Source organism: Marmota marmota, unplaced genomic scaffold (genome assembly GCF_001458135.2).
Source record: "Marmota marmota marmota unplaced genomic scaffold, marMar, whole genome shotgun sequence".
Classification (NCBI taxonomy): Eukaryota; Metazoa; Chordata; class Mammalia; order Rodentia; family Sciuridae; genus Marmota; species Marmota marmota.
The window spans coordinates 28,242,986-28,263,548 of record NW_026000019.1 but is presented as its reverse complement, the minus strand read 5'-3'; the positions used below and the strand labels follow the sequence as shown (position 1 = coordinate 28,263,548).

Genomic DNA, 20,563 nt, shown 5'->3' with positions numbered 1-20,563 from the left:
TTTATTTTTAGTGGTGCTGAGGATCGAATGCAGTGCCTCACGCATTCTAGGCAAGCGTGCTACTACTTGAGCCATATCCCCAGCCTCCTAGAAATTCTTAATGGTACCCTTCAAGATCAAGATTCTCATGAAACCCAGAAACTGGTCAAAATATATTCTCATATTAATTATCTTTTTTTAGTCTCTGAGTGTAGCCAGGCACTACAATAAAAAATTTTCCATATTCTTCTCATTTTAGTTTTCTCTAGAAGAGAGTATTAATTACCCTCGTTTTAAAGATGAGAAAGCAAGGGATTAGAGGTGTTAAATAAGTGGCCTAAGGTCATATGGCTTGTTAGTGGATGTTTCACTATTTCAAAGTAAGCCCACTTGACTCCAAAGAACAAGTTCCTAATCACTCTGCTATGCTGCATCTTTCTAAATATTCCAGATATACAGTCCCAGTTCTCATTAGACCTTACTCTCTGCTTTTCTCATTTTGACAGTCTAAGACACAACTGTGATCTCAATCATTTGCCCTCCAAAGAGATTTTTTTGGGGGGCTATTTATCCGAAATTCCAATCTAATGTCTTTTATCTAGCAACCCTCTTAATCGCAGACTTTATTGGGGCTTACGGGCCGTAATGCCCTATTTCCAACTAGGCAATGAAGTTCAAACGAAGTACAAGATGTTGAGATGGCGCAGACAAGCCTCCGACGTGAAGTAACCGAGTACTCATCTTCGAAAAAGCTACTGTGACAGAGGTCAGTTCCCTGGGCCTCCCTGTATAATTCGGTCATCAAAGGGCCATCGGGTCACAGAGCCTTGGGAGCAGAACAAGTAGGGAGCACAGTCCCCAGGAGAGAAGGGGAAGAGAAAGAATAGAGAGTGGGTAATAAGGAATCCGCTGCGGTGAGGGAACCATTCATAGGTAAATCAGAGCCCCGGAACGCACAAAGTAGAGAAGACTGCAAAGCCGCCCGCCAGAACCAACTTCTCCTCCTGTCCTCCCCGGGGTTCGCCCGGTAGGCCCAATTTGGCCTGCAAGTCCACCCATTTTCTCTTTTTCCCGTGGCGGCGCCGCCCGCGACGTCCCTCCTCTTTGTTCCCCCTTTACTTTTCTACTACCTTTGACCCGCGCGCTCTTGGTCTCGAATTTGGTTAGCATCCTTCAGGCCTCCGACCACTACGCCTGATTCCTGGGACCCTCCACTCCCTGCTGCCCTTCGGACGGCTCCACGTCAGCTCCCTCCTCCTCACCTCCCGGAAGCCCCACAAGACACGAACTTCCGGTCTCTAGAACTCCGGACCACAGAGACGGTGCAAGTGGCTGCCTAGACAGGCCGCTACTCGATTGAAGGGACGCCGAGGCTTCCGCTCAGCTGATAAACAAGATGGCCACGGCTGGGGGCCACTCTGTGGTTGACCTGGGAAGCCTGACTCTTTTTCGCCTTCTGTCTTTCTCCGTTCTACTGCCAGGTGAGGTGTCCCCGCTCGTGAACTTGGCTTTCTAAGGGTAACCCTCCGGTTCCGCCCAACCACAAGTGCCGGGGTTTCCCTTTTGGTCCCGGCTGCCCCTCTGTCCCCCCACTCTGTAAATCCTCTTTCTCTTTCGTTCCCGCAACAGAAGTTCCCTCTTTACTAGGACCTTCATCCCTGTCCCTTGAGGCACGTTGTGTCGCTTCATTCCCTTTTCCAGGCCTCTTCCTGGGTTTTCAGTCTACTTGTCTCTCACTTCGTCCCGATGCCTTATTTCCCCCACAGCTCCAGCCAAAGGGACAGGTTTGAAAGTTCAGTTTCCTTCCCAGCCTTTAGACTTTGTGAGACCAAAAGAGCCTTCTTCTTGGGTATTGTAAGGCACTTAAAAGGTACACAGCTCTCATTTCTTCCTATGTGGATTCCACCATAAACTTGTGTCCCTGTGTCTTGCCTCAGTTTCTTCTCATCAGTAAAGAGAAACTAAGGAAGGTAATGGATACTCTTAACTGTTAGGACCGTGAAGTAATGATTTAAGGACATTTATGTTTTATAATTTGCATAAATGTTAGCGTACATGCATTTATTTTCTGGAATATGACTTTCAACTTGGTTGAGCCCTCAAATACAGACCTGCCTGTGTAAAATCATGATTGTGCCTTTGCAGAAATTCATGTAGATTTAAAGATTCCCAAAGAAGAAACTGTAGCTGCCCCACACTGTAGGAACACACAAATGACCTACTGGTGTTAGATTAACTGAACAGGTGTGTAGCATAAGATTTCTCCCAGTTTTGTTCAGACTCCTGGGAAAAATCTCAGAAAGGTGTTTCTGTTTTCTTGTTGTTCATAATTTACATTCTTAGACCAGCACTCTTTTATTCACTAGTTAGTAATATAAATACAGTATAGAAAAGCAGAAAAGAAGTCACCCATGAAACCAGAAGCTGACACGTCTAATGTCAAACACCTTTCCTTTGACAGATCAAATTTCTTTAGCCTTCACTGTCAATTTTTCTTTACAAAATTTGTAAGAACCTTCTAAGGTACACAGCAGGTACTTGACTGAGCATTTATCTGTTCCATCAATGTTCCTAAGTATTGAAAAGAATGGGCATTAGTCCCATTTTTTGAAAGTATGATATTGAATGATTTATCCAAGTCACAAATCAAGCTAATGACATGATAGAGTGTAGTTCTAGTTCTCTTGATTTCTTCTAACACTTTTTAAAAATCATTTTATCTTTTAATCAGGTTTATGCAAGGGAAATTCAGTGGAAAGGAAGATCTACATCCCCTTAAATAAAACAGCTCCCTGTGTCCGTCTGCTCAATGCCACTCATCAGATTGGCTGCCAATGTGAGTTGAGATTGGGATTTGTGTTTGTGGTCACTGATATTCCAGTTTGTGCCCTGGATACTAAGAAAGATCCATGTCATGCTTAAGAGTCTTGGTACTCGGATTAGATTATGTGAGAAGAAGATGATAGAGAGCCATCTGTCAAACCAGACAAGATGGTTAATAAGAGCTAAAATTCAGTAAGTGCTACATGCCAAGCATTTTACACATGCGTCTCATTTAACCTCCACAAACCCTGTTATTGCCATTTTACAAATGATAAAACTGAGATTTAGAGAAATTGAATAATTAGACAAGGTCTTGCTAAGTTGCCTCAGATTTACAGTCCTCCTGTCTCAGCCTCCTGAGTTACTGGCATTACAGACATGTGCCCCCACACATGGTACATTGTACTGTTTTCTAAGGAGAAAGAAATTTCATATTGTATGGCGTTCATTCATTATATGTACTCTGAATGATCATTTTGAAACCAAAATGGGCTTCTGAAATTCAGTGAACTAGCTGAAGAGAAAGCACTGAAAATGCCAAATAGTTGTAAGTGGAATTAGTGAAGCATTTGGATTTTTTGTTGTTGGTGTTTCTGGAATTAAACCCAGCACCTCATGTGTGCTAGGCAAGTGTTCTACCACTGAGCTACATTCCCAGCCCTAGCATTCAGGTTTATCTTTCTTCTTTGTAAATGTGTTCTAAATTATGACACCATAGTTCTAAAAGCTGTAAAAATCACAAGGAAACAAAGTTATGTTCCAAAGGCTGAATCCCTTTATCTGCTGCTTGAGCCACTATAGATTTTGGTCTTTCAGTAGCTCTGTTGGAATGTAATTTTGCAGGGGCTGGGTTGTGGCTCAGTGGTGGAGTACTCTCCCAGCACGTGTGATGCACTGGGTTCAATTCTCAGTACCATAGAAAAAATAAATAAATATGGGTATTGTGTCCATCTACAACTAAAAAATTTTTTTAAAACAATATAGTTTAGCAGGTTGGCAAGAAGCTTATGGTCTGATCTTTGTTTCTTCAACATCAAATTGCTTACCTCTGAATTTCAGTTTATTTCTGTCTTGCACAAAACTGAAAGTCAAGCAGTCTTGTAGATGCTTATTGATGATGCTTAATAAATAGCATGTTCTCAACAGTGCCGTGTGATTGCCTGAAACCTTCCAATTTGGTAAAAGGAAACAGTACTAGGAAGAAAGGGACTTGTTCAGGGAGGCAGTTATATTTTTCTACCTGTCCTTCCCTGAGCTAAACTTAAACACAGTTAATTGTACCATGACCCTGCTACAGGAAATTCTGAGAATGGGTTGATTGGTTCCAAAGAGTCCCAAATAAAGTTTTTGTTGGATCTAGTTTCTAAACTGAGTTTGTGGATGAAAGACAGTCAGGTTCATAATGGGCTGGGATCAGACTGATGAAGTTGCTAGAACCTCCATTGTAAGTGCAAAGGGCCAGGACCTCATTGTCCTGGAGTTGGATGCTAAGAAATCTCCTTTGGAAGTGAGTCGTTCTGCATGTTCTTCAAGCAGCTCTGTGGGAAGCATAGCAGTAGCCTCTAGAGGCAAAGGTAAGGACCAGGACTGACACCGACACCGAAACAAAGGGAGAGGCTGGACTCTGGCCACTTCCTCATTAAGCTCTTGTTTCCTTTTCAACCTAGTTATTTCTAAGTCTTATTTCACAGTGTCTGTGCATTCTTAGCAGGCTATTCCTTCTTTAATTAGCTTTGCTAGCATAATAAAACTAAGGAGAAAAAGTGAGATCCAGATTTTATTTACTGGTTATTATGACCTGCTTCTATTGGATCCTTAAAGCACTCAAAGGAAGCTATGTGTAAGTTTCTTTCCTTCCCTCCCCTCCTCTATCCCCACTTTGTGAGATGAGTAGGGGTAGAAAAGTTGTTCCTTGCTGAAGGTCCAGAGAGAGTAAGCAAGTTACTTAAGACTACATAGCTGGAGCCCAGATTAGACTCTAGGTTTCTTTAGTCCAGTATTATGGCTCTTCTCCTTCCTGTCTTCCCTGGATCTGAAGTTACATATTTTTAAATTTATACCAGCTTTTCCTTCTCCCATGTTTTAAGTGCTATGGCAAGAACTATTTTTGTTTATTTGTTTTGATTTTAGTTTTGTTTTACTTAGAACTTCCATTGGTATCTGAATACTAATTGAAGTGGTTCCAAACTCTTATATTCCTCCCTATTTTACTATTATCACCATTAACATGAACTTGTTACATATTTATTATATATAAGCCATAGTTGAATTCTGGGGACTCTGCCTTCATGTTTAGATTTTGTCAGATCTCATGGGAGAAAAATCCTGCTTTGGTAGCATTGGGGAAGTGCTTATAGTTTTTGCCTCCTATCAAGTGCTAGTAAGTATTTTTGTACCTTTGTCTGGAAGCATAGTTCTCATGCTGGGCTGTGAATAATAAAGAACTACATGCGTTATGTTTTGAAAAATACATGTATCTGGGCCTTACCATTAGCAATTTTAATTTAGAAGATCTGAGGTAAGCATCTATATTTTTTTAAACCCCAGGAATTGAGTTATATTGCTCATTGGTAGACTGTGTGCTTACTCAGCATGCATGAGGCCCTGGGATTAGTCCCTAGCACTGCCAAAACAAAAAAGAAAAAACAGAACTTCCAAAATGATTCTGTTATACAGTCAGAGCTAAGAACTACTGCAAATAATTTATGAATAACACATTCAACTTCAGTGGGGGAGAAGACTGACAGGGAGACCCTAGGATGTCTCTACATGGATCCCTAGAGATTTGAGGGGTATTTCCAAGTGCCTTGAATTATGAAGAATTCCATAATTCTACATTCTGGACTGTGGACCATCCTTCCTCTGGAGCAGTGCTTCCCAATATTTGTCACATCATGAGATGCACAGAAATGTTATTGGTGTGGCCTCATTTGTCTATATGTGTAGAACATCCTGGAGTAAACAGTTAGCTTTTGGCTATAGGTGACCAGCCTAGGGACTTTGGAAACCCTGGATTCCCAGGAAGGAAGCCAATCAATATCAGCACATTTATAAAAAATTTTTTTTGATACCAGGGTTTGAACTTGCTGGGATTACAGGCATGCATCACCACACCTAGCTCAATATCGGCACATTTCTAATCCATTCAAGACCTATTAATTGAGAAGTTCTATTCTAGAGACCTCAGAGTTCTTAATTAATCTCACCTAATATAATCCCAGCAGCTTGGGAGGCTGAGGCAGGAGGATCACAAGTTCAAAGCCAGCCTCAGCAACTTAGGGAGTCCCTAAGCAACTCAGTGAGACCCTGTCTCTAGCAGTGGGCAAGTGAGTTCAAGCACCCTTGGGTTCAATAATCACTACCCAGAAACAAAAACCTCGCTTAAAACTGGCCGGGAGCAAGTAAAAGTCATCTCCAAAATAGTAGCAAGGAAATGGTGATCCAGGAAGGCTACTGCAGCCAAAATCTACACATTTTCACAAAGAAAGATTCAGAGCTAGAGATCTGGACTGGGGGTGTAGCTCAGTGATAGAATGCTTGTGTACTGTGCATGAGGCCTGAGTTTGATTCTCAGCACCACCAGGAAAAAGAAAAAAGCCAGATGTGGTCGTTTACGCCTGTAATGTCAGCAAATTGGAAGGTTGAGGGAGGAGAATCGTAAGTTCAAGGCCAGCCTCAGCAATTTAGCAAGACCCTCAGCAATTATCGAGACCCTGTCTAAAAATAAAATTAAGGATGTAGCTCAGTGGTAAAACACCATGGGGAAATGGGGAAATTTTTTTTCCAAATGGGGAAAAAAATCCTTCAAAACCAGAAGTCTGAGCTACAGATCTAGAATCTGGCATTTCCTGGAGACACATTTAAAAACTTGAATGTCTGCTGTTCCAGAATCTTATGTATATGGCTAAGTGAGGTTGTTGGAATTAGGCAAAAAATGATCACAGAGTCTTTCTGTTTAATAAATAAGACTGCTAGTGAGGCCTTTTGGGCTTTTTTGTCTTCCATTCCTTCCTTCAGATGAACCTGGAGCAATTCAGTTCTTCAATTGAAGTCCAGAAGTGGCTATATTCACTCAAACATGTTTTTAATATCTTTAGGGTTAAAAGATCTGCAAAATCAGTAAGGTAAAGTCGGAATGGTCAAATGTGTGAATTTTAATTCTATCCGTTCTCTCCTGGCAGCTTCAATTAGTGGAGACACAGGGGTTATCCATGTAGTAGAGAAAGAAGAGGACCTGCAGTGGGTGTTGACAGATGGCCCTAACCCCCCTTACATGGTTCTGCTAGAGGGCAAGCTCTTTACCAGGTAAGAACTGGATAAGACTACTGGGAAAATAGATCCAGAGAAAGAAAAAGAACAGTAAACAGTCCTCATATTTGTGAGGTTTCCCTGACCTGGTTGGGGAAGGGGCAGAGTTGGTCTTCAGAAGGGAAGAGGTACTAGCAAAGGGAATCATCCTGGTGACCTTAAAATAGCACTCTAGTGGGTAAGGATTTCAGAGAGAGAGAATTGCCCAAGGTAGGTGAGATTAGTCCCGAAAATCAGATTGGGCCATAGTCTAGACTGAGAAATTCAAGGCCAAAAAGGGAAGAAGCGGTTAAGGGTTTTGATTCCTTTGTTCTCCATTCATTTCCATCCCAAGGACTAGGGTACTAGAATGTCTGCTACCTTCCTGTTTCCTCTCGTGGCATTTCTTCTCTATTCCAGGGATGTAATGGAGAAACTGAAGGGGAGAACCAGCCGAATTGCTGGTCTTGCAGTGACCTTGGCCAAGCCCAGTCCCACCCCAGACTTCTCTCCTAGTGTGCAGTGCCCAAATGATGGGTTTGGTAAGAGCCTCAGGAGAGCCCACTGTCATCCAAGGCTCATTGTTGCTTCAGTCTCAAGTGTCTGTGGCAGCACCAGGAGAGGGTATCTGGTCTCCATCTGTGTGCATCATGAGCATCTGACTCCCAAATGGAAAATAGTGTTTCTTTGTCTTTGCCACTCATCCCTTCCCTCTCCTCCTTCCCCTACTTCCACTTACCTTCCATCACCCTTTCTTGTCACATGCTTAGATCCCTCATCTGTCAGCCTAAGGTCCCCTGATACCAGTGTGTCTATTTTAGTGTGGGCAGTGATAGATTCGTTGTTTATGTGAGTTGCTGCCTCTTTTTGAACTCTTAATCTCAACTCTGATGTCCTAACCCTCCTCCCTAACCTGGTTCTAAACCCCCATTTCTCCCAACCCCTCTTCCTCCCTTCAGGCATTTACTCCAACTCCTATGGGTCAGAGTTTGCCCATTGCAAAGAAGTGCTATGGAACAGTCTGGGCAATGGCTTGGCTTATGAAGACTTTAGTTTTCCTATCTTTCTTCTTGAAGACGAAAATGAAACCAAGGTCATCAAGCAGGTAAAGACTATACCAGCTCCTAGCAATTCTAATGAGAAAGAGGATTATTTTTCAGGCTCTTCTCTTTAGATGGAGGTTAATTTTAATATTGGTATACACTTTGAAAAACAGTTGCTACAAACAAGAACCAAGAAGTTTATTTTCCTTATATTTTTCTCTTCTATTTCTCTCCTCTCTGATATCACAGCATTAACAACTTTTAGACTAAAAAAATATATATAAAGAATATTTGAAAGAATAATATGATATGGGGCCCTAATTAAGTACCAGATGAGCTGGGTTCACATTGTAACCCCAGTGAGAGCTGGGTTCACACTTGTAACCCCAGTGACTTGGGAGGCTGAGGCAGGAGGATCATGAGTTTAAAGCCAGTCTCAGCAATTTAGTGAGGCCCTAAGCAACTTAGTGAGACCCTATCTCTAAATAAAATATAAAAAGGGCTGGGGGTGTGGCTCAGTGGTTAACCCCCTAGGTTCAATCCCTGTTACCAAAACAAAACAAAACAAACTAGCTGAATAGCCAGGCACAGCAGTGTATGCCTGTAATCCCAGCTACTTAGGAGGCTGAGGCAGGAGGATCACAAGTTTAAGACCAGACTCTGCAATTTAGTAAGACCCTCAGCAACTTAGTAAGATGCTATCTCAGAATAAAAAGGACTGGGGATATAGCTCAATGGTAAAGTGCCCCTAGACTCAGACCTCAGTACCCTCTGACACATGCACACACACCCCTACACACAGAATAGTAGCTGAAGCTCCAGATTGGGCCAGGCCACTTAGGATGGGATAAGTTCATCTGCTCTATTGAGGTCATTGAATCTGTGTCACTTTGCATCTATTAAGGAGTTTTTTTTCTTTATCTATGGATCCTATGGTTGTACCAGGACACCTATAGCTCAGGGACAGATGTCTCCCAAAAGGGAGTGACTTAAGGATGAAGCTGGGAAGTTAGGGAGGGATTCCACAGATGCTGAATTGGGTCCATCTGTCCTTCCAGTGCTATCGGGATCACAACCTGGGTCAGAATGGCTCGGCACCAACCTTCCCACTGTGTGCCATGCAGCTCTTCTCACACATGCACGCTGTCATCAGCACTGCCACCTGCATGCGGCGCAGCTTCATCCAGAGCACCTTCAGTATCAACCCAGGTAAAGCAGGTCCAAGTTCTGTTGGGTGTACTGCAGTGGGGGCACAAGGGCCTGCCCTGGGAATGTTGGCAAGACCACAGCAGGGAAGAGTAGGCACAGGCAGCAAGTGCTGGGTAGGAGAAGCAGCAACAATTTGAACATTTTAGGCAGCTTGTACCTAAAGGAGAAGACAGCAAAGAAGCTAACCTGGAATAGTTGGAGACAGAGACAATAATCCACAGAGTCCACAGGGCTCTGGTCAGAAAGGTCTTACAGATCTTCTTTATAGCTTCTGTCTCCCTTAGTCCAATTGATCTCACGGTGTTTGTGTCTTGCTCAGAAATCGTCTGTGACCCCCTGTCTGACTACAACGTCTGGAGCATGCTTAAGCCTATAAATACATCTGGGGCCTTAGATCCTGATGACAGGGTTGTGGTTGCTGCTACCCGGGTAAGTGTTGGCCTCTGATCAGCACGAGCAGGGCTGACACAGAAAGAGTGGCAGGGCCTGGTGTAGTGACGCACACCTGTAATTCCAGCAACATGGGAGGCTAAGGCAGAAGAATCACAAATTTGAGGCCAGCTACAGAAATTCAGCAAGACCCTATCTCAAAATAAATAATGAAAAGGGCTGAAGAGGGCTGGGGTTGTGGCTCAGCAGTAGAATGCTCACCTAGCATGTGTGAGGCACTGGGATTAATCCTCAGCACCACTTATAAATAAATAAAATAAAGGTATTATGGGGCTGGAGTTGTAGCTCAGTGGCGGAACACTTGCCTTGTACACGTGAGGTACTGCGTTTGATTCCCAGCACCACATATAAATAAGCAAATAAAATAAAGGACCATCCACAACTAAAACAATATTTTAAAAATAAATAAAGGTACTGTGTTCAATTAAAACTAAAAAAAATTTAACAAAAAGCGGGGGTGGGGGCGCTGAGGATGTAGCTCAGTGGTAGAGTTCCCCTGGGGTCAGTCTTCAAGCCTTTATTGGGCATTTTCCAACTTCTGAGTTGCTACATTGGGAAATCTCAAATGGAGAGGGATGTGGGTTGAGGGACTACTAGGTTCTGTCCATTGCCACAACACATGAATATTCTCTTGGTTGGACAGGAAAGGGATTGGGCCTGGTCCTCATTTCCAGTTTAAAAGTGTACCTCCCTTTGTCTTCTTCTGAACTCAGCTGGACAGCCGTTCCTTTTTCTGGAATGTGGCTCCAGGGGCTGAAAGTGCTGTTGCCTCCTTCGTCACTCAGCTGGCTGCAGCTGAAGCTTTGCAAAAGGCACCGGATGTGACCATCTTGCCCCGCAATGTCATGTTTGTCTTCTTCCAAGGGGTGAGGCTTTTTTTCCCCCGGGGTGGTGTGGCAGGGAAGGAGGTAGACGGCAAAGATGGGAGTGACTATTAGTTGAGGAGAAGAGCCTCAGCATTTGACCCTTCTGTTAATCAGCCCAGAGCTTTTGAATGTTCCTTTGTGTCTCTCCTTTGAGGATCTCTATTTTAGGAAGCCTCTGTGTCCTGAATTTGATGTGTTACCAGCCCCTTTAGTTTCCCATTGATAGGATCTATTTGAGGCTTCCTTTTACTCTTATTGTCTGGACCCCATTGTGGCATCCTGCCGGTCCCTTCTGGCACCACAGCCTGACCTTGGCATAAGACAATGGCAGCTGAGGCTGAGTTAGTAGAAGTGGAGTCAAGAAGCAGACTCCTAACAGCTAATGTTTTTGTTGTTGTTGTTTTTTAAAGACCTTGGGAAGGCTGTTTTCCCGCTTCTGGACTTGAGAAGTCCTCTGATACACACATGGGAGGGACGGTCATAGCTGGGAGATGGAGGAGCCTTCCTGCCTATAGCTTTGACATTCTAGCTTTTCTCGAGGCTACCCTAACCCTTTTAAATTTTTCTTTCCTTTTCCACCCATCTCCAACCCTCAGGAAACGTTTGACTATATTGGTAGCTCAAGAATGGTCTACGACATGGAGAAGGGCAAGTTTCCTGTGCACTTAGAGAACATTGACTCATTCGTGGAGCTGGGACAGGTGTGCATCTCACTCTTTCACTCCTGTCCTTCCTCCTCTTTTGTCCTTGCTACAGACACTACCCTCCCCTTCCTGTGACTCCTTTCTCTCAGGCGTGGGCCAAAACTGGAGGCTGCCTGTAAATGTTGCTTCTTCATCCTTCTTCCAGGTGGCCTTAAGGACTTCAGCAGAGCTCTGGATGCACACAGACCCCATGTCTCAGAAAAATGAGTCTGTGCGGAACCAGGTAACCCAAATATGGACCCCACATCCCAGCCTCTGCTCTGTCCCCATTAACCCTGGTGCCTGAGAATCAAATTAAGAAAAAAAGTTAGCCTGGGTGTGTCTAAAGGATGAACAACACAGCTCGTACGGCTCGCTGGGAAAAATGGCAATCTCAGTGACATCTGGTTGGCTTCTTGGAGTGGGTAGTTCTCTGATCATTTGGTGCCTAGCAAACTACCACTGCCCACTAAGGACATGTAGAACACTAGCTCCCTTCTCTCCTTGACCCTTGTGTATCCCGTTGACCAGGCCACCTGCTTCTGTTACATTCCCACCCAGATTGTCCTCCATTTTCCTCCCTACTTGTTCTAGACACTTCTCTCTAGCAGGTCCAGCTTTAAACCTGCCTTTTTTTTTTTTTTTAAAGAAAGAGTGAGAAAGAGGGAGAGAGAGAGAGAATTTTTTTTAATATTTATTTTTTAGTATTTGGCAGACACAACATCTTTGTCTGTATGTGGTGCTGAGTATCGAACCCGGGCCACACGCATGCCAGGCGAGCGCGCTACCGCTTGAGCCACATCCCCAGCCCCTAAACCTGCTTTTTACCATGCAGTCCTGTTCCTGCCACTCCAGGCTTGATATCATTCCTTCTCTGGCCTCCTGTGGCACTTGGAGACTTTTTTACGATTTGCCCCCTCCAATTCTGCACAACAAATAATAAGTGAAACATTCACTGAGGATAAGGCAGAGTCCTAAGGACACTAGGTTTACCTGTAAATATGGGGAAATATAGGTACCTTCTTTCTTCCCCAGTTTCCTAACTGTAAGGAAAAAAATTGGCAGAGCCTAGGCATGGTGGCACACACCTGTAATCACAGTGACTTGGGAGGCTAAGCAGGATGATCACAAGTTCAAGGCCAGCCCGAGCAACTTAGTGAGACCCTGTCTCCAAAAAGAAAAGAAAAGAAAGAGCTGGAATGTGGGTCAGAGGTAGAATGTTCCTGTGTTCCATCCCTAGTACTGTTAAAAAAAAAAAAGTTAAGAACTATAAGAAAGTCAGAGAGCCTTAGTTCCAAAAGGTTTAAGGGCTGTGGATCTAGGAGAGCATGGAGCAGCTCCCTACACAAGGAACCCAAAATGTAGAATGCCCCAGACCTGAGAGGGGACCTCCTACTTCCCATCTCTTCGTCCCCTCAATCAGTAATCCTTGCTCCTCAGGTGGAGGACCTCCTGACCACACTGGAAAAGAGTGGTACTGGCGTCCCTGACATCATCCTCAGAAGGCTGAATCAATCCCAAGCCCTGCCACCCTCTTCTCTGCAGCGATTTCTTCGAGCTCGAAACATCTCTGGTGTTGTTCTGGCTGACCACTCTCATTCCTTTCATAATCAGTAAGAGTCACCTGATCCCACATCCTCTTCCTTCTGAACAGGAGTCTCTTCTGTAGTCTGGGAGAAAGGGTACCATCACCCCCCCGCCATAACACCTGCTCCCAAACCTCCAGGCAGTTTGTGTTCTTTGCTCAGTGTCCTGTTCACATCAGACCTAGCACCCTCATTGACTTGATGTCTGTCTTAGATAAACAACCTCAACCTTGCCCTTTCCTAGCAGCCATCCTCCTGTTATGGTTCCTTCTTCAGGTTCTCCTGGGGCCTGAGTACCCCAGGGCAGCCAGCAGAGGGCATCATCTCTAACAAGAGCATGGAAAGGATGGGAGGAGGATTCCTCCTGTGGAGAACAGAGAGCTGTCCCTGTGTGGGTCCCGCCCAAGGGCACCACAGATAGTACTCTATGAAATAGAACATGTCCATGCCAGATTGGTAGGTGCACATGATTCCTTGTGCTGAGGGGGCTCCAGAGATAAGAAGTGAGATGCTGTTTGTTTCCTATTTCTTGGTTACGGGTATCCTCAAACTGCCCCTAGCATGAGGCCAGGGATAACAGGAAACTTCTCGTAGGCTGATTGCTAACTTACCAGCCTTTTGGGGGCTACACGAGTTTCTCAGTAAAAACGCTTTGGCCCAGGTTCTCCGAGCTAGCAAAGTAGCCCCTTCTCACATTTAATCAGGAGAGTGACAGTTCTGTTGTCAGCTATCTTCTTCATGTCTTTCCTTGGCATCAATTTGGAGTAAGGTATGGTTCATCATTTGAACACATTTTGGATTTGATTATGTGGCTGGCTTGACTAGAGCAGGGATTTATTAGTGGTAAAGGCTGGGAGCTCTCTTCTTCTCGCCCTCTTTTAAAAGCTAATTCCTTGGAGCTTCCCAAGGACCATCATGGTGATTATTTATTTTGCCATGTTATATATTAGTGTGTTTATACATATCTGGGCTATACCTGATCCTAGTACCTGCTAATCCCCCCTCCACTCCAGCCACCGACAATAGAAATGTTTATTGGAAAATCACACAATTGCTCTGATGATGTGTGGCAGAAATATCTGGAAATCTTCTTAGCCATCCTCCTATGTCTCTAGCCTAAATGATATTAGGAGAGTCTCCTGTGGTTAAAGATCTCAGTTTAAACAGGGCGCACGCCCGTAATCCCAGTGGCTCAGGAGGTGGAGGCAGGAAGATTGCAAGTTCAAAGCCAGCCTCAGCAAAAGCAAGGCACTAAGCAACTCAGTGAGACCCTGTCTCTAAATAAAGTACAAAAATAGGGCTGGGGATGTGGCTCAATAGTCGAGTGCCCCTGATACCCCACTCCCCCCAAAAAAGATCTGTTTATTTACCTTTTTTACCTTGTCTTTGTATTTTACCACTCTCACCTTCACTCCTACCTCCCCATTCTCCATGCCTTCTTTAACCATGGATCCTAATTTTCTCCCTTCCTCAATAATGAAAGATAAAGTGAATGCTTCACTAGGAAATAGGAAAGGGGAAAGGCCCTGGTTGATATAGCCAAGGCTTATGCTGGCTCTTCTGACAGCTACTACCAGAGCATTTATGACACTGCTGAGAACATCAATGTGAGCTATCCTGACTGGCAGAGCCCTGAAGAGGACCTGAACTTTGTGACAGACACTGCTAAGGTAGCCCTTACCCAAGTTGGGTGGAAACATGGGAAACACAGCAAATGAATATGTTTAAATGTTGCCACTTGAGGGTAGAAGAGGTAAGCCGTTCAGCCACTTCCCTCACCCACTGCAGGCCCTGGCAAATGTGGCCACGGTGCTGGCACGAGCACTGTACGAACTTGCAGGGGGCACCAACTTCAGCGACACAATTCAGGCTGATCCCCAAACGGTGAGAGCAAATGGGCCCCCACTTCTTTCTGTCTCTGTTTACACAGCAGGCCACACTTATCCTTATGTCCCTTGCCTAGCCTCCTAAGTTTTAGAGTTCAGCATGCCTGTTGGTGCGAGGAAGGATGATGCCCCAGAGAACTCTTGGGTGGGTTTCATCTGTCACTTTGCGGGCCTGCGACTGTCTCCCAGCTCCTGTCTGGTTCCTGCTCCTGATTGATCTTTAATTCTTTCCCTGAGCTTGCTCCAAGTCATAGGGTTTTTTTTCCCCCCCTCTTTTCTCTGTTCTAATCTTAGGTCACTCGCCTGCTGTATGGGTTCCTGGTTAGAGCCAACAACTCATGGTTCCAGTCTATCCTCAGACAGGACCTCAGGTCCTACTTGGGTAAGCATCTGATATGAGAAGGGAGACCCTTAGCTGAGGAAAGGTATAGAAAAAAAGGCATCATTTGGGTTTAATCTTTACCCTTTTTTCTCTTTTTCTTTCCCCCCTGTTTCTTTCTTTCTCCTGTTGTTTGTTGGATCCTCTTCTCTTAACTTTCTTTTCTGGCTTCTGCCAATTGGGGGCTCTTCTTATTTCTGTCTACCCTCACCCCATCTTCCACCCATCAAATCCTCCCTTCCCTTTGGCCTGCAATCAGGCGATGGGCCTCTCCAACATTACATCGCCGTCTCCAGCCCCACCAACACCACTTACGTTGTGCAGTATGTCTTGGCAAATTTGACTGGCAAGGTGATCGGCCTCACCCGAGAGCAGTGCCAGGATCCAAGTAAAGTTCCAAATGAAAACAAGGATGTGAGTGGTGGTGGGTGTCGGAGGTGCCTCGGGACTCCTTGCCTTGGGAAAGTTGGAGGATCTCCTAAGCCCAGATGGACCCAGGGGATTGGGAGGGAGGGGTGGAGGGACACTGCCCCGTGAACCTAAGGGTTGAAGAGGCAGTAGCCTGGATAAAATTGGACTACTTAAAGGGAAAGGGACTGCAGCCAGTTAGTGAGTTGGAGTGGTACTGATGGGGAGGGAGTAGGAGGATCAACCCAGCCCTGTGTTGTGGCCCATCTTCCTGTGCAGCTATATGAGTACTCATGGGTTCAGGGCCCTTTGAATTCCAATGAAACGGATCGGCTCCCCCGGTGCGTGCGTTCCACGGCTCGACTGGCCAGGGCCTTGTCTCCTGCCTTTGAACTGAGTCAGTGGAGCTCCACTGAATATTCCACGTGGACTGAGAGCCGCTGGAAAGATATCCATGCCCGGATATTCCTCATTGCCAGCAAAGAGCTTGAGGTGAGATGAGACCAGAAGGGAAATGGCAGAGATCTATTTGACTTCTTTCTGTTGTCTCTTGTCTTGTACCCCCTTCCATCTCCCATTTACCCCAGATTTGTGGCAAATACCTATTGTAAATCTGTCTTGTTGAGAGGCGGTTCTTCCTTCACCATTAGAGAAAGCCCCATGTATCCCATAAGTTCTCTCATAGCCCCCACTCCCACCTGGCGTTCCCCATCTGGCACAGCTGGGATGAGTCAGTCTAACATATTGAGCCTGTGTCATTAGTAAATCATTAATATAAGCACCAGGAAAGAATCAAAGGCATGAGTCCTGCCTTCCAGATACTTAAAATCTAAGTAATGCAAGATGGAAGCAAGAACAGAGATACTTCTTCCTTCAAATGAGGAAAGTTAAGTGCAGATTGGGAAGATGTTGCCTGTGCTTGTTCCATAGTAGGTGCTTGATGCCAGCACCAGAATTCAGCCAGCCTGTCTTCCCAGTTATCCATAGTTGCACTGAGTTCTGATAAACCATTTCTCCTTCCCTCACCTGCAGCTTATCACCCTGATGGTGGGATTCGGCATCCTCCTCTTCTCTCTCATCGTCACCTACTGCATCAATGCCAAAGCTGACGTCCTTTTCATTGTTCCCCGAGAGCCAGGATCTGTGTCTTACTAAGGAGAACTCCAGCTTACCCTGGCAGCTCTGCATTTCACTTCCTACATCATTTGTCCCACTGGGAACAAACCACTAGTTTGTCACTGGAACCTCTCTGGGCCTGTCTCAGATTGGGATTAACATAAAGGAATAGAACTGTCCAGAAGAGACAGGAAGAAATAAACAAGTGGCCTCCCCTCCTCATCTCTCCCTTCCCCAATACCTCCTCCTTCCCTTCCCTGCAAGATTCTGGGATTACAATAGAGCCTTCCTGTTTCTGTTTAACTCCAGAGTCACCAACTCTAATTTACCCTTCCTCAGGATGACTCTTCCCTTCCCAGTCTTCCCTGTACCTCCTTGGTTCCCTCTCTTGCCCTGACCCCCCACTCCCAACTACTGCTCCTGACCACCTTCTGGACCAGGAAGGGGAATGTGAAAGGTTGAACATCAGGATCAAACTACAGTGAACCCCAAGGAGGAGGATGGGGTTTTCTGGGCTGAGCCTGCCGTCTCCTTCCCACTGCCCTTCCTAGGTCCTCAGATGGCACGTTAGGGTGGGCTTGCTGCCAGGTGGGTATCCCACTTCCAGCCCACAGTGCTCAGCTGTACTTTTTATTAAGCTGTAATATCTATTTTTGTTTTTTCCTTTTTTTTTTTTGTAAATATATAAATAGTGAGTTTCATTAAAATAGATAATCCTACACAACATGTACTGTCAGCTGTTATTCTTCCCAGACCACCTGAACTGGAGGTCGGTGACTCTGCATGCTACCACATTGGCCTCCAGAAGACCCAAGGAGGAAGGCCTTGGAGCACCCTCTTGTATGAACAATGTTAGCATGATTTCTTCTCAATTTGTAATAGACACTTTTTTTTTTTTTTGGTACTGGGGATTGAACCCAGGAGTGCCCTACCACTGAGCCATATCCTCAGCCCTTTTGATTTTTTATTTTGAGACAGGGTCTTGTTAAATAGTTGCTGGGGCTGGTCTTGAAATTGGGATCCTCCTTCCTGCCTTAGCTCCCAGGTTGCTGAGATGGTAGGTGTGCACCACCACGCACAGCTGATGGTGGGGTTTTTGTAGACTAAAACAAGTTGTTTGGGATGTTTCAGAAAGAGGACCACAGCTCTGTGGAGACACACTGAGTCTTCGTGGAGGCAAAATTGTGGCTGGTGACTGAGTCAGCCAAAGGGGAATGGGAACCAGCCGGGGAGGGAGCCATGACCCAACCTTCTCTCCCTGTCACTGGCCAAGAGGTTTCTGACAACCTTCATGCCTGAAGACCAACAGCAGTAGAAAACTGGCCATTTGCACAGGTTCCAAGCATTACCCTTAAGTTCCTTGATTGGGCGATTTACCTTTTCAAATCTGCCAAGAGGAGGTGATTTTTTTCTGGGTTTCTTTCCAAGTTTGGGGCATGTTTGGGGTTCTGAGATAGGAAATACGCCCTGCTGCTCCCCCTAGTTGGAGTTGGAGAGGCTGTATGCGGTGCTGGCGGGAGCCGAGCACAGCTGCCACCATCGCTTGGGCCGGCTCCATGCCTCCCTCGGCCAACAGGTCTCCCAGTGGGCAGAGCAGTAAACTCCCTCATCCTGCTGGCAGCTTCGGGAAGCGGGGACATGGCTGGGTACCAGGAAGGGGGTTGAACGGGGAAGCAGAGGCTCAGGCAGAATTGAGGAATCAGGGTGGGTAAGAAAGAAGGGTATAAGATACAGGATCTTTGATACGCAGTCTCCTCAGATCCTAAGAAAGAACCCTGAACACAAGCTTGTCTTCTATCTCCCATGCTTTCTTAACTCTTTAACCAGTGAAGATCCCTTCTGCCCAGGGGCTGAGGAAGGAGCACAGCCACCCAGATGACTTACTGGGCTCCAAAACACATTCTCTCTGCAGTCATGATGCTGGCACCTCACCAGATGTCTCTCGTGCCCTGAAGACTGTGTGACTGCCTGGAGCATCTTAGGGGCCATGCACCTCTCGATTTCTTAGCCTCCTCCCTCTTCCATCTAGGCCTTGTTCACCCTGTGCCTTCTTCAATGCTTCATTTTCTAGCCTCTTTCCTTTCTCAGGGAGCTTGCTTTCCTCCTGCTCATTGCCACTTCTCTTCCTGCTGACCCATGCGGAAGTTTGAATAAATGACACGCCCCCTCCCCAGGACCCAGCCTCCCTCTACCTATGTGATACCTCGTTCCTCGGAGCTAACACCAAAGGCTTTCCTACCAGGTTTTCTTCAGCCTGTTTTGATTAAAAGCCTTTACTCTTTTCTCTTTTCAGCTTCTGGGTTACTGCTTCCAAATGCACATCTTAGGAGTTGTTTTTTTTTTTTTTTTTCTCAGTACTAGGGATTGAACCCAGGGGTGCTCTACCACTAAACTACATACATCTCACTCCTTTTTATATTTTTTTATTTTGAGACAGTCTCACTAAGTTGCCCGTGCTAACCTTGAATTTGCAATCCTGTTTCAGCCTCCAGAAGAGCTGGAATTACAGGTGTGCCCCACCACACCCAGCTGATTTTTTTCTCATCTAAATGCTGGTGTTCTATACCACGATCCCACTGTATTCAGTAGGACTTGGTTTCTTTGAGGGAACTTATTCCTAATAAGACCTAGGAGATTGTGTGTGTACTTGAAATCATTTGGTAGATGTGGTGAAACTAGCCCAGAGGACTGATGTAGCTTGCCCAGGGTCACACAGTAAATGAACAAGTTAGGATTAGAATGTTTTATACCTACACTGGCAGCCACAGCAGGAATAAGCATTTTGTTGAGCATGGCTATGGGTAAAGCCCTCTTCCCCAGCATCGTGAAAGGGTAAGAGATACAGTGCCTTCCTTTGAGATGCTGGATCCAGAGTCTAGGTGGCAGATAAATAACCAGGTGTGGCTATGTATGCTTCGTGCAAGATTAGTGCCCTAAATAAGTTCGAAGGATGGAGGGTTTGGCTTGGGCACAGGGCCAGTAAGGAGGAGCCTCTTGTGGGAAGTGTTCTAAACCAGATTTTCTGGTCTGCCACAATGCCGTGTGACCTTGGGAGGGGCATTCCCCTTCCCTGGGCTCCTGTGTTCTCATCTGTAAAGTGTGGATTTAGACAAGGGACTGTTCTCTCAGGTCCACACTAGCTCCGTCTGTCTGGTTCTGTGTAGGGACAGCTGGAGGTGTAGCCTCCTCTCTCACCTCCCTTTTATCTACGTCCCTCAGGACAGGGACCATTTAAAAGGTTGGTCAAGTTTTGTGGTGCAGTAGTGCACGCCTGTAATCCCAGTGACTCAGGAGGCAGAAAGATCACAAGTTGGAGGCCAGCTTGGGAAAGTTAGTGAGGCCCCTGTCTCAAAATAAAAAAAGGGCTGGGACGGCAGATCAGACGTAAATCTCCTGGGTTCAATCCCCCAAGTCCCCAGTACTTCAAACAACGACAACACAAACAAGAGGCTGATTAATTCTTGAACTCTGAAAGGCAGCACTAGGCACTAGGGTCAATCCTAGGAAGAGGCCTCAGGGACACCATTGCCCCCTAACCCAGGAACAGTAGGAAATTTGGGAAATTGTGGCAGAAGACTATACCGGAACCCTGTCCTTTCAACATTCCATTCTCAAAAAGCTAGGATGAAAAAGAAAGCTTGGCTGGGCTGGCTGTAGTTGAACTAGGAAAGAAAAGAGAGGTTCCTGAAAGGTTGGGGTTCCAGCAGGCCTCGGGGGAGATTTTTATCGTTTCTTGAATTCAAACCCAGAAGGTCCGGGAGTTCCACCCTCTGTAGAGAAGGACTCCATGTCCAGTTGGGAGAAAACCGGGCAGGAGTGGAGGTCATCTCAAGAGGCCTACGGAGCAG

At 45.6% G+C, this 20,563-nt stretch overlaps 2 protein-coding genes across 3 annotated transcripts in view; one reads left to right on the top strand and one right to left on the bottom strand.

Annotated features, from left to right (window-relative positions):
* Copa (COPI coat complex subunit alpha) overlaps nt 1-1,267 on the bottom strand; it is a 45,026-nt gene extending 43,759 nt beyond the window's left edge. For both annotated transcript variants that reach the window (XM_015492000.2, XM_015492001.2), the window contains exon 1: nt 1,110-1,267. In XM_015492000.2, the coding sequence (XP_015347486.1) occupies nt 1,110-1,149 (40 nt within the window). In that variant the 5' untranslated portion in view covers nt 1,150-1,267. The remainder of the gene's footprint in view (nt 1-1,109) is intronic.
* On the top strand, nt 1,266-17,439 carry Ncstn (nicastrin). Its single transcript, XM_015492002.2, has 17 exons — nt 1,266-1,460; nt 2,711-2,815; nt 6,984-7,107; nt 7,510-7,631; nt 8,049-8,194; nt 9,191-9,341; nt 9,661-9,770; nt 10,505-10,657; nt 11,254-11,358; nt 11,507-11,584; nt 12,781-12,953; nt 14,494-14,596; nt 14,715-14,810; nt 15,107-15,194; nt 15,451-15,605; nt 15,879-16,091; nt 16,632-17,439. Exons 1-17 carry the CDS (start codon nt 1,376-1,378, stop codon nt 16,752-16,754), a joined length of 2,130 nt encoding a protein of 709 aa, XP_015347488.1. The 5' UTR covers nt 1,266-1,375; the 3' UTR covers nt 16,755-17,439.
* The last annotated feature ends 3,124 nt before the right edge of the window (nt 17,440-20,563 follow it).

Bases quoted from the DNA above. Each gene is read 5' to 3' on its own strand.
- Ncstn (XM_015492002.2), top strand. From the start codon at position 1,376: ATGGCCACGGCTGGGGGCCACTCTGTGGTTGACCTGGGAAGCCTGACT. The intron at 8,195-9,190 runs GTAAAGACTATA...CTGTCCTTCCAG, and splicing joins AAACCAAGGTCATCAAGCAG to TGCTATCGGGATCACAACCT. The intron at 14,811-15,106 runs GTGAGAGCAAAT...TTCTAATCTTAG, and splicing joins TTCAGGCTGATCCCCAAACG to GTCACTCGCCTGCTGTATGG.